Source organism: Sciurus vulgaris (assembly GCF_902686455.1).
Source record: "Sciurus vulgaris genome assembly, chromosome: 3".
NCBI lineage: Eukaryota > Metazoa > Chordata > Mammalia > Rodentia > Sciuridae > Sciurus > Sciurus vulgaris.
In genome coordinates, this window is record NC_136463.1 from 62,783,334 (window position 1) to 62,801,775 (window position 18,442).

General features: G+C 35.5%; 1 protein-coding gene across 3 annotated transcripts in view; it reads right to left on the bottom strand.

Annotated features, from left to right (window-relative positions):
* Positions 1 to 18,442, bottom strand: part of PAFAH1B1 (platelet activating factor acetylhydrolase 1b regulatory subunit 1) — a 70,874-nt gene that overhangs the window by 10,022 nt on the left and 42,410 nt on the right. For all 3 annotated transcript variants that reach the window (XM_079130912.1, XM_079130913.1, XM_079130914.1), the window contains 6 exons: positions 12,399 to 12,483; positions 12,079 to 12,153; positions 10,376 to 10,582; positions 4,718 to 4,886; positions 2,400 to 2,502; positions 790 to 1,018 (listed from right to left, as the gene is read on the bottom strand). In XM_079130912.1, coding sequence (XP_078987038.1) covers positions 790 to 1,018; positions 2,400 to 2,502; positions 4,718 to 4,886; positions 10,376 to 10,582; positions 12,079 to 12,153; positions 12,399 to 12,483 — 868 coding nt within the window. The remainder of the gene's footprint in view (positions 1 to 789; positions 1,019 to 2,399; positions 2,503 to 4,717; positions 4,887 to 10,375; positions 10,583 to 12,078; positions 12,154 to 12,398; positions 12,484 to 18,442) is intronic.

Sequence of the window (18,442 nt, forward strand, 5' to 3'; positions counted from 1 at the left end):
ATTTAGAATAAAAATGAAGAAATATAACAAATTTCAGACTCAGTGAGAACTTTCAATGATCAAGAATATCACAGTCCTCCATATGAAGTCTTCATCTAAAATAAATACATAGGGCTGGGGAGGTAGCTTGGTGGTAGAGTACTTGCTTATTAGCACATGCAGGGTCTGGGTTTGATCCTCAGAACTGAAAAATATTTTTCTTTTTTTAAATTTTAAATAAAAAGTGTCATTAAAAATAAAAATACTTAAATACTGAACTGCTTTTCATTGTAAATTTGTAAATAATTATGTACTTTTAAAGAAGGTTATTCTTCTAAAAGATAACTCTATAATAACAAGCTTTCACTTACACAGGTTTTCTCTTACATTTCATATAAATTTAAATGATCACTTTTACTCTAGGAGAATCTATCCCCAGAACCCATCAAATCAAAGGTCAGTTGACAGCAATAATAATCACTGGCTAAAAATATAAACACAATTATATGTTAGAAAGAGTAGAGTTTCAAGATTCAGAATCTAAAGTGCAGATTCTTTTTTTTCTCTGTCCACATTTTTTAATTGGTGCATTATAGTGTACATACTGATGGGATTTGTTGTCACATGTCTGTACATGCACACAATAATATAATTTGGCTAATATCTCTCCTCAGCACTTCCCCTTTCCTTCCCTAAAGTGCAGATTCCTAAATGCATTAACAGACATGAAACTGAGAATCAGAAAAAGTTGTCTAAGGTTCTAAGATATCAGCAATAAAATCATGGAATGGTATGTTCATCACACAGTACCTCAGATCCCGTTGCTTCAGAGATGGAAGAATATGAGCTTTCTGGAGCCCAGGAAATGCATTCTACCACATGTTCATGTTCTCGGAGCTCAGCCTTGCATTCCTTTGTTGCTACGACCCATACACGCACGGTCTGGTCATTGGAACAGCTGGCTATCAGAGTGCCATCCTGATTTGGCCGCACCATACGTACCCATTCTCTGTGTCCTGTGAATGTCTTCACACAGTAGCTGTCAATATAAGTAGTAATTTACATTGTGAATGACAACCATCAGGATACTTTACAGAAGTGATACAAAAATAACTAAACATTGGAATGAAGAGAAAAGAACCAAGTTACAGAAATCACAAGCAAGTTAACTAAATAAATCTAAAATACTGGTTAATAAAAGATGGGCACAGGACAGAAAGTCAAATGCCAGTTAAAATAAGCTAACAGGAATATTGGTAAGGAACCAGCCCAATCAACAGGATTTAAAAGGTAAAGATATACAGAATAAAACCTTTCAAAAATAAAACAGGGCTGGGGAGATAGCTCAGTCGGTAGAGTGCTTGCCTTGCATGCACAAGGCCCTGGGTTCGATCCCCGGCACCGCAAAAAAATAAATAAAAATAAAATAAAATAAAACAAACAATAAACCCAGAAAAAAATAATTCTAGCCATGCTGTGAAATAGGTATGCTTTACTAATCTGGGCAAAACCAGTCAGTTAAGGTTTTGTTACAACAATCAAATGTAATTTTTTTTTTCTTTTTTTTTTTTTGCGGTGCTGGGGATAAAACCCAGGGCCTTCTGCGTGCACGGCAAGCACTCTACTGACTGAGCTATCTCCCCAGCCCAAGCAAGTGTAATTTTAAGCACAAATTTAGCCTAACAGGGATACTAACACAAATGTTATTTGCATTTTAGTTTAAACTCAGACAGATCAACTAAAAGAAGCCCACAGAGAAAATGAGCCATCACAAAAAATGGCTCTCAAGGACACTGAGTCTCGGATATATAATGTCTCTGTTTCTTTTAGGGAAGCATTTGGAGATCAGACTATACTGTTTGTTGTGCAGTGCTGGCGAACGAACCCAGAGTTCCCTGCATGACAGTCAAGTACTTTACTATTGAGCTACATCTCCAGCCTCTCACTTAAGTTTTAAAATACATTGATAGCTGGGCATGGTGGCACATGCCTATAATCTCAGTTACTCTGGTGGCTGAGAGAGGAGGATTGTACGTTTGAGGCCAACTTTAGCAATTTGGTAAGGCCATATCTCAAAAACACAAAAAATCGGGGCTAGGGAGATAGCTCAGTCAGTAGAGTGCTTGCCTTGTAAGCACAAGGCCCTGGGTTCAATCTCCAGCACCCAAAAAAAAAAAAAAAATTAAGTGTGCATGAGTCCCTGAGTTTAAAAAAAAAAAAAAACTAAAAGGGGGCTGGGTATGCAGCTCAGAGGTGGAGTGCCACTGGGTTTGATCCAGTACCATCAAAAATGAAAAAAAGTATGTGAATACATGGTCATTCTGGATTAAAGTCAAAATTACTGAGCACTCAGGAAAAGATAAATTTTTTTAAACCTCTTAAGCTGATTGATTGATGCCTTTTCAACTAAACCTACTTACCCAGTTTGCACTTCCCACATTTTTATAGTTTTATCCCTTGAGGCAGACACTATATGATCTCCATTGGGCATGATGGCTACTGAAGAGACATTGTGATCGTGGCCTAAAACATATAACACAGTAACATATTAAATAGTATAGCACCAAGAGCAACTAAACCTCAGTTTACCACTGGCTCATACTATGGTATTTTTATATCACAACAAGATCTCCCCAGAACCAAGGAGCAACCAAACTCAGGGCTTTGGGAGTACTAGGCAAGCACTCTGTCACTGAGCTAAATCCCCAACCCCTACATCACAGCAAGTTCTAAATATAATGAACATTACATAAATTTCATAAAATACATGGATTTACACGAAAAAGGAATCAGTAATTAAACTGTAACCTGTATAACTGTTTTAAAACACAGACATCAGTGTTTGAATACATTCACACACTTCAGAGAGTCTGAATATTTACATCATAATAAGCACTAGGAAAACAATGAAATTTCCTATAGTTGATACTCTACAAGAAAGAAATTAAGATTTAAAATGCCAACCAGGGCTGGGGATATAGCTCAGTTGGTAGAGTGCTAGCCTCACAAGCATAAGGCCCTGGGTTCAATCCCCAGCACCGCAAAAAATAAGAATAAAAATAAAATAAAATGCCAAACCAAATGGATTTTTAAAAATAGGGATCTGATTCTCTATTTAAACTAGTTGTTGAGAATTATCTTTATGTTGTTGATATTCATGAGGCAAAAAAAAATTACTTCATATATGTTGTTCACATTCTTAATCAGCTATGCTTTGTGGAAAAAGCCCCAGAGAATCCACATAAATATCTTATCACTTCGACAAATAAACAATGGTTAGTGCTGGGCATGGTGGCACATGCCTATAATCCCAGCAGCTCAGGAGGCTGAGGCAGGAGGATTAGGAGTCAAAGCCAGCCTCAGCAAAAGCAAGGCACTAAGCAACTTAGTGAGACGCTATCTCTAAATAAAATACAAAATAGGGCTGGGGATGTGACTCAGTGGCCAAGTGCCCCTGAGTTCAATTCCCAGTACCCCCAAAAAACAAAAACAAAAACAAAAAACAAAATACAAAAAAAAAAACACCAAAAAAAAAAACACAATGGTTAGAAAGAACACTCTTTTTTTTTTTTTTTTTTTTTGGGTGCTGGGGATCGAACCCAGGGCCTTGTGCTTACAAGGCAAGCACTCTACCGACTGAGCTATCTCCCCAGCCCCAAGAACATTCTTTTTAAAGTGAAAGTAACAAGATACAGGCAACATGAAGAAAGATAAATAGTAGACTTTACAAAATATCTTTCATGTAATCACGACTTACTCATGCACTAAGATCACTAGTTGGGGGGTGGGTGGGTACTGCTGATTAAACCCAGGGGCACTCTATCACAGAGCCACAACCCTGGGTATTTTTATTTTTTATTTTGAGACAGTGTCTAAGTTGCCCAGGCTGGCCTCAAACATGTGATCCTCCTGCCTCCCAAGTGGCTGGGATTGCAAATGTGGACCACCAAGTCAAGCTACATAATTTTTTTTTTTAATTATTCACATAATATGTGTTTCTCACATGAAATCTAAACATTTATTGTTTCACCATGTTTAAAGAAAAAAGAAAAATCCTTATATAGGGAGCACCTCCTATGTACCAAGATGATGAGTTTTTTACCTCATTCTATTCTCGCAACCTTTATTTGACTTAAAATATCACTACCTCTATTTTCCAGATGAAAGAAGTTAGAATTTCTGAACCCAAATACCTGACTTCAAAGCCCATGCTATTTCCACAAAACCACGCTGCATCAGGAAACAGTTTCCAAAACTGTTTGCATCTTACAATTTTCTCCTTGGCCCCTAGATGTCTGAGTTCTGCTAGTCTAACAATAAGAGTATATGTAGAACATTTAATAAAAATGAGCAAAAGAACCTGAGTTCCAGTTTTCATTATTCCCACTCATTTATACTGTCTCTAGACTGCTGTTTTCCAATTGAACAGTGAGAGGAAAATGAAAGAAAGGAGTGGGAGCACTCAATAACTTCATTTTCTAGGTTTCTCAAAGACAAGTTTTTCTTATACAAAAAAACTATTGAAAACAAATTAAATATTCTATGTAAACTACTAAGAGATACTTAAAACCTCAGAGCAAACAACTTTCAACCACTGTGGTATATCCATGCATGAGGTACATCATGTTTCTCCAGCCACATGGACAATTAAGAGCTGAATGTCAGCTCTGCAAACACCTGCAAACTCTGAAATGTCATGTTAGCAATTATTATTAAGGTATTATCCTCTGTCCCTTACCGTGCATGGTTCTAATGCATTCAAAGCCCTGAAAATCCCATAGTTTAATGGTCATATCTGCAGAACAGGAAGCCAGAAGCTTGCCACTGTGGTCAAAGGAAATGTCCTGTACAGAGTCTGTATGTCCCTTAAGAGTTCGTTCAAAATCTCCAGTCTCATAATCCCACACCTGTCAAGTGAAAAGAAAATAGGTTAACACCAACTCATCGCTCCTTTCTAGTTCACACTGGCATTCAGCAGGCCTGTATAGCACCTTACTAATTAACTGAATAAGTAACAAAGAACAAACAATATCACATCTTCTAGTTAAAATTGGTCTTGTTTCCTATAGAGAAAACTGATATTATAGTGATCAAAACAGACCTTTAATATCACACTTATTATCTACCATAGGCCTAATTATGCTACTGTCAGGGTATAAAAAGCCATGAGACACAGACCCTTCCTGGTGTGACAGCAAGCAATGCATCACACTTTTTGGGCAATGTTAGGGATTAAACCAAAGGTCTTGTATATGCTAGGCAAGTGATCTACTACTAAGCTACACCCTCAGTCCAACATTTCAATTGTGTGTGTATGTGTGTGACTGGAGGTTATTCCAGAGTTTTATGCAGGCTAGGCAAGTGCTCTACCATTCAGCTACATCCCTGGTTCATAAATAGAGAAATGTAAGTGTAAATTAATAAACAAAACAAAAAACTTTAAGGGGCTATGACAGGCATTTATATGTAGAATATTAGGTAATAATACTCAATTCTACTAGACTAGCCAAGCTCAGACAACTAAGGGGTCAAGGATTTTGTAAGATGCAAATCATTCATGAATAGCAAACTGTAACAAAAGCATATATAAATTTGATTTTTTAAAAGTGAATAGTCACTTTTTTTTTGGCTCCATACTAGGGACTGAACCCAGGGATGTGCATGTTAGGCAAGTGCTCTAACTGAGCTATCATGAGACTTTTAATTGTTTAATTTTGAAACAGGGTCTTGTTACATTGTCCAGGATGATCTTAAACCTCCTGAGCCTCCGGAGTAGCTCAGAATTCAAGCATGCACCATCATGCTGGACTTACAAGTATATTTTCAAATTTCAATTATTCGTTGCCAGTTTACAGAAATACAATTACATTTTGTATATTAACTTGATATCCTGTGATTCTGTTAAATTCAATCACAGTTCTAGTAGATTTTTGTGGTAGAGTTTTTGGGATTTTTCTATGTAGAAGATCATATTGTCTGCAAATAAAGACAGTTTGATTTCCTCCTTTCCAACTCGTAAGTAAAGCTAGCACTAAAAGCTCTTAGAAGAAAACAGGCATAATGTTTGTGACATTGAATTAGGCAATGGTTTCTTAGATATGACACCAAAAGCATAGCAAATAAAGAAAAATCAGATGCACAATTTTATGTTAGTATAGAAGATACATCATTTCTCCTTAAAGGGCACAAGGTCAGGTGTATATACCAAATGCCAAGCTTGGGGCTGTGGGACGATAACAGAAGCCTCAATTTCAGTTGGGAGGGAAAGGGACAGACTAAGTAGACGGGCTGAAGTCTGAGGGCCAGAGAATATCCCCACCCCATTGCCATCATGGGCTTTCAGGGAAACAGGACCATGGGTTCAAGGAGGCAGTGAATGTTCTGCTTGTCTGGCTCCTTTCCCCAACCCATGAGACTGACACCTCAGAAAACCACAGAAAGTGAAATCCTGGATAAAGGAACAGAGCTGGGGGACTCAGTACTAGAGCATGTGCCTAGCCAGGCACAGGCCCTGGGCTCAATTCCCAGCACCATAAAAATATTTTAAAAAAACACCACTGTTTTTACAGAATTCCTATTGATGGCTAAACATTTTCATTATTACGGAAAACTTTCTTTTTTTTTTTTTTTTTTGCAGTGCTGGGGATTGAACCCAGGGCCTTGTGCATGTGAGGCGAGCATTCTACCAACTGAGCCAGATCCCAGCCCGGTGAACATCTTTAAATACTGAAAAAAAAAAATCTGTGCTCAGGTGAAAAAGAGTTAATAGGTTAAAAAGTAAAACTTTTTAAGCCCTTTATATATTCTGTTAAGTTGCTCTTCCATAAGATTGTTTGAAATGTAATGAGAATGCCTGCTTCATCAAATTCTTATCATTACTGGACATTCTTGTTTAAAAGATATCTTGATATATATATATATATATATGTATGTATATGTATATAGTATATATACATACATGCATGTAAATATACACACACATATACATTAATTCTAATTTAAATTTTTTCTATTAGTAAGGTCAAAACTATTGTTATGCTTGATTAGTGATTGTTTCTTCTTTCATGAATTATCTGCTCCTGTTCAATATCCATTATTCTACTGAGATGTTAATACTTTTCATATTTGTGTGGATTCTTTATATAGACAGTCCCTGACTTAGGATTTTTCAATTTTATGACAGTGTGAAAGCACTCATATTACAATTCTGCTTTTCACATTCATGACACCATCCAATTAATTACACTTTATAAAATAGGCTTTGGGTAAGATGATTTTGCCCAACTATAGGCTAATGTGTTTGCCCAACTGCAGGCTACATGTTTCATGTAGGTTAGATTCTAGCGTAGGTGTGTTAAATGTATTTTTGACCTACAATATTTTCAATTTACAATGGTTTATCAAGATGTAACCCCACTGTAAAGTCAAGAAGCACCTGTATATTAAAGTGAATGATCTCTTGTCTGCTCATTAAAGTTGAACATATTTTTGCAGTTTTGTTTGCTGGTTATTTTTTTAACACTAAGAATTAGTCCTGGGGAGGGAGGGATAAACAGAGGGTAGTTAATGAGTACTGGTACAACTGGTTAGAAGGAATAACTTACTTTCCCCAAGTGAATGTAAAATTACTATGTGTTAATAAAATAAAAGTAATTTCTTAAGGAAAGCATTACTTTTAAGTGAAAACCAGACATAACATTTCAAAAATCTAAATGATGTAATTAAAAATACAGTAAGGAAGCTGGGGTATGGTTCAGTGGTAAGAGCATGTGCTTAGCAGTGCATGAAGCCCTGGGTTCAATCTTCAGCTCCCTCTACCCCACCTCCCCCCAAAAGACTGTCAGAAACTGTTCTGAATATATAATTCTCTCTTTTTTCCTCAATTATTATGGTTGAATGTAACTAAATGGCTTTAAAAGGAAAAAAAAAAAAAAAAAAAAAAGTTGTATTTCCCAAATGCACCCAAGAAATAATATAACACCAATTTTAATGTTGGTTATTAATAACTTTAAGAGTGGCTATAATTTATTTTGCCCTTAACATCTATCTGAGCATCCATCTGCCAGTCCTCATAGTGTTACATACACTATTTCATGCTAGACAATCTTATGACATAGATATTATTAACTCAATTCCCTAACAAATGAGAATACTAAATATATTCAACTGTGCTCAAAATAACAAATAATATCTTTATATTATGGTGGTTGATTTGTCTGTCTTTGGAACTTGGGACTGAATTCAGGACACTTTTAACACTGAGCTTCAACCCCAGACCCATTTATTTTTATTTTTTAATTTGAGACAGAGTCATGCTAAGTTGCTGAGGTTCCCATTAAGTTGCCCATTTTGGCCTCAAATTTGTAATCCTCCTGCCTCAGCCCCAAAAGTCACTGGGATTACAGGCAGGCACCACTGCACCTAGCAATGTTATGCTTACGAATTTGAGTTTCTCAGAAAGTTGTTCTCTTAGCCACCATTTAAAAATAACAGTTTTGGGACTGGGGATGTGGCTCAGTCTAGCACATTTGAGGCCCGTGGATTAATTCTCAGCACCACAAAATAAAATAAATAAATAAACCCAGCTTTACCACAACCTTTTTTTTTTTTGGTACCAGTGATTGAATCTAGAGACACTTAACCACGGAGCCACATCCCAGGCTCTTTTTCTTATTTACAGACAGGGTCTCACTGAGTTGCTTAGGCCCTTGCTAAACTGCTGAAGACTGACTCTAAATAAAAAATAAAAAGGGCAAGAGATGTAGCTAAGTGGTTAAGTACCCCTGGTATCTATCTATTTATCAATCAATCAATCAATCAATCAATCAATAGGAGAAGATACTTCAATCGATCAATAGGAGAAGATACTTTATTTTTGTTTTGCTTTGTTTTTTGGTACTGGGGATTGAAACCAGAGGCCCTTTACCACAGAGTTACATTTCTAGTCTTTTTATTTTTTGAGAAAGGGTCTCACTAAGTTGCTGATACTGGCATCAAACTTTCAATACACTTGACTCAGCCTCCTGAGTCACTGGGATTACAGGCATGCACTATCATGCCCAGGCTAAAATTAATAACTAAACAGATGCCTACCTAGGTTTGAGAAAAAAAAAAAAAAAAAATTTTATATATACACAATGGAATATTACTCAGCCATAAAGAATGACAAAATTATGGCATTTGCAGGCAAATGGATGAAATTGGAGAATATCATGCTAAGTGAGATAAGCCAATCTCAAAAAGGGACGAATGATATCGCTAATAAGTGGAGGATGACACATAATGGGGGGGAGGGAAGGGTTAGTGTTAGGGTTAGAGTTAGGGTTAGGGAGGGGGGCAAGTATGGAGGAAGAAAGTACTGTATAGAGGGTAAAGAGGGGTGGGAGGGGTGGGGGGAAGGGGAAAAATAACAGAATGAATCAAACAACATTACTGTATGTGGATTTATGATTACACAAATGGTATGCCTTTGCGCCATGTACAAACAGAGAGGCAACATGTATCCCATTTGTTTACAATTAAAAAAAAATAAATAAATAAATAAATAATTTTTTTTTTTTTTTTCAGCAATTTAGTGAGACTCTGACTCTAAATAAAAAATTTTAAAAAGGGCTAGGGCGTAGCGTGTGGCTCAGTGGTTAAGTGCTCTTGGTTTCAATACCCTGTACACCCCCCCCCAAAAAAAAAAAAAAAAAAAAGATTCCTTGACAATTACCCTGCCACCCATCCTCATGGCTCATCAGGTCTCAAGACAGAAGTCAACAATTTAGAAACCACATATGGAAAATGTAAAACAATATTTAATTTCAAGAACTAGTTAAATATAGTCACATTTATGCTGGACTGCTACTATGTGATATATACAACTGACTCATTTTTTCCTTAAAATTGGAACTTAATATGAAACAAGCCTTACAACAGAGAAACTTACCTAAACCTATCTATATTTTAACTATCTTACTTTTCCATGTTATTTACCAAACTATCCCTTTATTGTGTGTAGACTAAAGGCAACTATATAAAAATAGCTTTTGTTCTAAAATTCCTTTACAGAAGAGATTTGCCCCCTGAATTTCTAGTTTTGTAACCAATATTTTCATATATCATTTCTGCTTAAAACTAAGGGGCATACTTTTCATTCACCAAGGACAAAAACTATTCAATAAGCACAAGATGACCTACTGCCCAACATTAAATTTAACACATTGTATTTTCTCAAATTCACCAGTGAATTACTGGCAGAATGCCTCTCAGGAGTTACAATGAAATTTTATTCTAATTCAGTCTTCAAAGTTCACTAACACAGTTACAAAGAACTTTCCCTTTCTCTTGACCTAGGGCCTCATTTTCAGGGTTTTATCCCCCACTAACTTGAACTCTTTTCTAACAAGTTTACCTTAATTGTAGCATCCTCTGAAGCAGAGACCATAACACTGAACACAGGATGGAAAATGACACGAGTAACTGGACTCCTATGACCGCTCAGTGCATATTTTTCTGGTGGACGAGGAATCCATTCTTTTGGGTCTCGTTTCTGACCAAGAGGACCACCTGACGTAAATTCTTCTTTTGCTTCATTTAGCTTTGATTCTAATTCCATAACCTTGAAAAGGAACATGAAGTTAAGTAGATAGATTGTGATTAAAATGACATATCTGACATCTATTTTTTCTTTCTTTATCTAATGGTAGTGGGGACTGAGCTTGGTCGTGCTCTACCACTGACCTAAACCCCCAACTCCTTTTTATTTTCAGACAGAATTTTACTAAATTGCCCAGGTTCTCAAATTTGTGATCCTCCTGCCTTGGCCTCCCAATTACTGAGATTACAGGCATGCACCCCCATCCCCAGTTTTGGCTTGATATTTTTAAAAATTGCCTTTGTTTTGGACCTATATATATGTGAAATACATGAAAAAAATGTCAGCAATTTGCAAAGCATTTGACAGATTTACATGAAAATTATCTTCATAGCTGGGGATGTAGCTCAGTTGGTAGAGAGCTTGCCTTGAATGCACAGGCCCTGGGTTCAATCCCCAGCAACACACACACACACACAAAAAAAAAAAAAAAAAAAAAAAAGGAAAAAGAAGAAAAGAAATATCTTTATATATCACCAAAATCTTAGTAGTATAATAAAACTAAAAACTGGGGAAAATTCAATGTAATTGTTTTAACTATTTAACTCAAAGAAAAACTTCAATTTACATTTGACAACAATCTTCTTACTACTAATCACCCTAGCACAGTGAGCCTGTCTTGCTTGTTTTACAACTGCTAGTCTGAGTAAATTTTTCCAAACAAGTTTATGTTATATACCTTTTGTTTTTTCTGTGTGTGTTTGTGTGTGTGTGTGTTATGGAGATTAAACCCAGGGACAATCTATCACTAAACTATAACCCTAGTTCCCCAGTTTATTTTTTGAGACAAGCCTTGTTTAATTGCCAAGGCTGGCCTTGAACTCCTAATCCTCCTGCCTTAGTCTCCCAAGTAGCTGAAATTACAGGTATGTGCCACTGCATCCAACTCTGTATATTAATAATAGAGAGCTAATGTTATAATGTATACTAGATTAGTAACATAAGCTAATATTCAACAACCACTATGAAGTAGGTTTTTTTCCTAAAAGCTTTATATAGATGAACTCATATTAGAACAGGGCTATGCATTTATTCTAACTTTACCTATGAAGATTTATAATCATTTTAGGGCTTGAACATCATTTGTCGCTCTCACCTCACAGATAAAAATAAAAGTAAAGCTCAAGAGATGAAAATGTTGCCTAAGAGCATGCGATAGTGCTCTTTCCCTGTCACCACGCTGATACCACAAGTTCTCTTCTAAGGGTACAAATGAATTCTTGCAGCATTAGTTTCTCAAAGACAAGACTATACCAATTCAATATAGTCAATATCCCAGGTTGCTGAGTTAGCATGTATCAGCGAAGATCTAAGTTTTCTTAAAGCACAGGACATATATTTTCATCTGCCTTTTCAAGATTAGACAGATAATTAATGCAGAACAATTTGCTAATATTTTCAGAAAATTAATATATAACATACTAAGTACAGCTAACTTTAAAGAAAAAAGACTTAGTTACCTTCTTTTGTAATCTAATAACAGATGTCCATTTTTTTTCCAAAAGACCAGCATACTTCTTATCTAATTCTTCATTCTAGAGAAAAATAAATGGAAATCTTCAAACAATGTCTTAACTATAACAGTTCAAATAACAGAATAACCATCTCTAAGCCTAAATATTACTAAAAATCTGATTATACAAAAGTGTAAAAATCAAGTTTAATGCCAAAAAAGACCCACAATAACAAATGACAAGATTTGTAATAGCTGAGTTGACTTAACTGATACTACAGTAAAATCCACTTTATACTATGAATGATTGTAAAAAGTCAAACATACCATATCTAATTCAGCTTCTTTTTTAAAAACCGAATATGCCTCTTCATAGCCATTTGAACGAAGATAATCTGCTATAGCTCGATTTCTGAAAGAAAACAAATTCAAATGACTTCTAAATTTATCATTCATATTTAAGAAATATATTTTGTTTAAAATTCATAAACCTGAAGGCACTCCTTTAAGAGTGCTCCCTTCCCAAGAGTACATTTCTCATACATACACACACATACACCCTACAAAGCCTCAAGAACATTTAGCTCCTATTATACAGTGTATCTATAATATATCTTATTCTTAAGCTTTGATAATTTTCTAATTTGTTGCTTACCCTACGCTGTGGGCACTCTACAGATAAAGTATGGCTTACCTAGTTAGGTATTAATCTATGACAGTAAGCATTAATTTTACTAATGTTTACATACTACCCTTCTCTTACTATTTGGTATACATGTTCAATCAAGGGAAGGCAACTGAATTTGGTTTTGCAGAGAAATGGTTTTTTTGTACTGGGAAGCCAGAAGTACTTTACCACTGAGCAATTCATTTTTTATTTTGAGACAGGGTCTTGCTAAGTTGTTGAGGCTAGCCTTGAACTTGAGATCCTCCTGCCTCAGCCTTCAGAGTTGCTGGGATTACAGGTAAGCACCATCATGCCTGGTCAGAGAAATGTACTGATATAACTGTATTTTTCTCTTGGAAATAACTTTAAACCATTAGAATAGTTTAAAAAGGACAAGCTATAAGCATTGTAATAAGATTAGTACACTGTCATAGAGTGAGACATTCATTTTAAATTAGAACTTGAAAGGTAGAAAAGATCAATTTGCAGTTAACTTCATTATTTTCTTACTCCCTCCTCCTTTTTCTTGCTCCATAGGGAACCGACCCAGTCAGGGGCCCTCTACCATTAACTATATCTCTAGCTCTTTCTAAATTTCAAGACAAGAATCTCCCTAAGTTGCTAAGATGGCCTTGAACTAGTGATCCTCCTGCCTCAGTCTCCCAACTTGCTAGGATTACAAGTGTGCACCACTTCTCCTTTTATTCTTCTCCGAAAGAATATAGGCAACTCACCCTCCCTCCTCAGGCAACCTACTTCAAGACGTCTCAATTATTTTGAGCCTTAAATTCCAGCACGATAGAAAAGGTTTTGGGGGGATTTCCTTTAAAATATTTTAATTAATTTAAATGAAGGGTAATATATACCCAAGGTTAACCCAATTTTAAATACATATACAATAAAGTATCCTTTCAACCACTGATCCCCATATTCTATCCCTGATGCAAACACTTCTAGGGTCTTATGTGTTCTTTCAGAGATATTTTACCTAAAAACAAATACCTACAGTTTTCTAGAAAACCACTACTTGTTTTGAAAACACACTAAAAAAAAAAAAAAAAAAAAAAAAAAAAAAAAAAAAAAACCACCACACTAGATTGCAGATAGCACATAAATCCATTTCATCTTATCTATTTTTCCATATCAGATTTAAATACCTCTCGTATTCATATTCTATTATATTCCATTACATAGATAGATGCTTTCCTTACTACACACAATGCTAAGAATACTTTTGTATAAACATTAATGCCACTACCTAATGCTTTAGGAAATAAAAACTCTCTAGCAGTATGACAGAACTGGTGGGATTAAGTTTTAATTGAATGGTATGTTACAAAAAACAAACAATGAAAAGAGTAGAGAAAGATAATAGGGCATTACAGCAAATACCTTATGTTCCAGATAATTATGGGCATGCCAAAGATTAAAGTATAATAAATAATAATTACAGGTTTATTAGCACACTGCATTCCCAGACACAAAAGTGAAGGGACATAAATTCTTATTATGAGTCTGAGGCTATGTGCTGCTCATACCACTCCCTGTACCTTCTGGTCTATTCTACCAATGGATGCATTGGGAAGTATCTTCTTTGTATAGAGTGAAATCTACTTCCCACCAAGTAGTAGTTTTATTTGGGCCTTCCAAATCAATACAAAATAAGAAGGCAATGTCTCTCTCATAATCCCCTTTTATTAAATATGTGACAGCTGTGTTGTCATAGTATTACAAATTTCAATAAAAATAAATTTCAATAGGATATCCCAAAATAATAAGGAAAATGAAAAATTTTAAAATACCTATTTCTTAGCTTTATTTTCCTCTTTCAATCTAAAAAATAAATATCAAGTAAATAAAGAGGAAATGTCTAGGGCAAACAAATTACATATAGTACTTGAAAGTATTTAATGTTCCTAACTCATTCTACTTCTTTTGGTGGGTGGGGTACTGAGGATTGAACTCAGGTGCACCTGAGCACTGAGCCACATCCCCAACTCTATTTTGTATTTTATTTAGAGACAGGGTCTCACTGAGTTGCTTAGCACCTCGCTGTTGCTCAGGCTGGCTTTGACTCACGATGCTCCTGTCTCAGCCTCCTGAGCTTCTGGGATTACAGGCCTGTCATCCCACACAGCTTCATTCCACTTCTATCTCAGGGTCAAGTCCAAGCACCAGACACTTTTCTTATGCTAAAGCTCATATAACAGGTAACATGTTATGCATAACATACACAAAAATTATAACCACTATGACCTTAATGGACATTTTCTGGTAAGGGAAATATAAATAAATAAACAGTGATAATTTTCACATAAGGCTATCAAAATGAAGCTAAGAGTGATGGCGCACACCTATAATCCCAGTGACTTGGGAAGTTGAGCAAGGATTTTGAGTTCAAAGCCACCCTCAGCAACAGCGAGGTGCTAAGCAACTCAGTGAGACCCAGCCTCCAAATAAAATATAAAATAGGGTTGGGGATGTGCCTCAGTGGTTGAGTGCCCCTCAGTTCAATCCCCGGTACCAAAAGATAAAAAAAATAAATCTACAAGAAAAATAAATAAATAAATAAATAAATACATACATACATACATACATACATACATACATACATACATAAATAAATAAATAAATAAATGAAAAATAAAAGAGCCAGGGATATAGCTCAGTGATTTAGCACCCAAGCTCAAACCCCGGCACCTCAAAATAAATTATTAAATAAAACAAAAATAAAAAGTCCTGCACACAAATCTTTAAACAAATCTGACTCATAAATTCACTTTTTTTTTTCCCCTTGCTATACTGGTGACTGAACCCAGGAGTCCTTTACCACTGAGCTACATCCTCAGCCCCTTTTCATTTTTTATCTTGAGACAAAGTCTCACTAAATTGCTTAGGGCTTCACTAAATTACTAAGGCTGGCTTTGAACTTCCAATCCTCCTACCTCAGCCTCCCAGGTCCCTGGGAATACAGTTATGTGACACACTTTTAACCACTAGGCTTAATTTTTTTGTAACTAAATATGAGAGATGAAAGAAATAGTTGTCTGCAAGTTTCTGGTGGGTGATGGTTATGAAATAGAGAGTCCCCTTTAAGATTAAAAGCAACATCCTGTAACTGTCCTTCTGCATCCCAAATTTCTTTTTCTTGAGAATCAAAACTGAAAAAAACAAACAAACAAACAAAAAAACAAAAACAAAAAAACAAAAAAACTACTCCAAGTCAGGTAGAACCAAGTAAATTGAAACTGATATATTCTCTGGCTAGCATAACCCTAACTCAATCTGCATATGAATATCATCTGGGTTTTTTTTCTTGTTGTTGTTTTGTTTTTGTACTTGGGATTGAACCCAGAGGCCCTTTAGCACTGAATCACATACTCAGCCCTTTTAATTTTTCTTTTGAGACAAAGTCTCACTAAAGTTGCTGAGGTTGGCCTTTGTGATTCTCCTGTCTCAGTCTCTCCAGCCACTGGGATTACAAGTGTGCATCAACACACTCAGCTCACCTGGGTTTTGTTTATAATTTGTAACCACTTCTGTAGGACCATCAAAAAAAACAATCTAGCTGCTTCTCCCCAGTCTGATCAAACTGCATAATATTCATTTTTCCTTTTAATATCTTTTTTTCTTTTTTTTCTTAAAAGAGCAGCAGACCAAATGCCAGGTGGGATCCAGGCAGGTACCCTGACTTGGTTACAGGCAAGGTACTGCTAACTTACCAAGTGCAGTTTCAGAACTTAAAGCAGCCTCAATATTCCATTCCACAATAAAATTTCAAATGAGTATGTACAATATTGTCATTGAAGGCAGAACAGTATGGTTTGAGGAAAGTCTCAGTGCTTCTTTCACAGATTCTCTATCCAGTAAAAGTCACATGGTTAAAAGGTTATATAATACAATGACAAACTTTTACTTAGATACTTGTTCACTGAACTAAAAAGACCACTGAGATTAGAATTTAGAGGGAAATAAAGAGATCACATTCCCACATGCCGTTAATAATGTAATACTGAACCACTAACCAATAAAACAATCAGGGTGCATGCCTGTAATCCCAGAGACATAATAGGCTGAGGCAGGAAAACTGCAAATTTAAAGCAAGTCTCAGTAACTTTGCAAGATCGTTTTAAAATAAGAAAGAAAAAGGGCTGGAGATGTAGTAGCTCAGTGGTAGAGCGTTCCTGGGTTCAATTTCCAGTTTAAAAAAAAAAAAAGATACATGCAAAGATATATACAGTGACTCAATTACAAGTGAAAATTTAAGCCCAAAATCATTAGGAATGGTTAACTGTACAACACACTGTCCAAATATAAAATCCATACAGTCCCACATAAACTCAAGTCAATTCTCTTGTCAGATACAATTTAGTCACGGTTACACTTCTTGCTACATGTTAGATAAGTGACAGGGATGGGAAAAACAAATCCAGAACAATTTTAGCACCCATCACCTCTCTTGTCCCACCTCTTAATATCTAAAACAACTATCTGATCCAATAAATGAGGGATCCCCAACTCTAGGAAGGAATGAATACTACTATCACTTAGAGTAAGAAATAATTAAGACTAAAGCCTTAAAGGGTATTCCTAGAGTTTGCTACTAATTTCAGTTATTGAGCTTGAGTTGATTTTTTTTTTCTTTTTTCCCAATTGATTTTTATCAGTTTTATCAGATGGAACACCTGTCTCCTTTGAGACAAGTAAAATGAATTATAACAAGTAGATATCAAGGCAAAAGTTTATAATAATTTATCAGAAACTTTAAAGACATGAATTGACTCAATCTATTAAATCTCAGGAGATGAAGAAAATAAACTAATCACTTGGATTCAAGAAAAATTCATGTGGAAGAGCAGCAGATCATTCTCAGTAGGCCAAAACACCAATAACCCTATGCAGAATTAGCAAAAAATGGTTAAAATAAAAAAAGAAATTACATATATATAATATTATATATATTATATAAATGTATATGTTTATATAAATATATATATTATATTAAAAATTACATATATTTTTGTACTAGAGATTGAATCCAGGTATGCTCTGCTACTAATCTACATTTCTAGCCTTTTTCATTTCTTTTATTTTGAGACAGGGTCTTACTAAATTACTGAAGCTGGCTTGAATTTGAGATCTTTCTACCTCAGCCTCGTAAATCACTGGGATTACAGTGCCCAGCATGAAAGTAATTTTTTTTTTAAATGATTGAACCCAGGGGTATTTAACCCTGAGTCACATCCCCAGCCCTTTTTGTTTTATTTTGAGACAGGATCTCATTTAATTACCTAGGGCCTTGCTTAATTGCCGAGGCTGGCTTTGAACTTGCAATCCTCCTGCCTCAGCCTTCCAAGCAATGGGATTACAGGCATGCATCACTGTGCCTGAACACGAAATATTTTTTAAACCTATTTATCAGATGCTTCAGACAGATTAGATGGAATAGCAACTAAACAAAGGAATACTGTTGTATAGTAAATCAAGCCCTAAAAAATAAAAGTAAAGATCCTTTAAAAGATTCCTGAAGATCTCAGGTTATAGTCATAATAAACAACATCCAAATTCCTGGCTAAATATAGGTTCCACTTGTCAAGAGAGTGTAAGTTTTTACTCTGTACTGAACAGGATAGTCAACAATCTCCACTACAGTTAATACAAAAATGTATTTCTATTTTTAGAATTAGTATGTATCAATCCATAA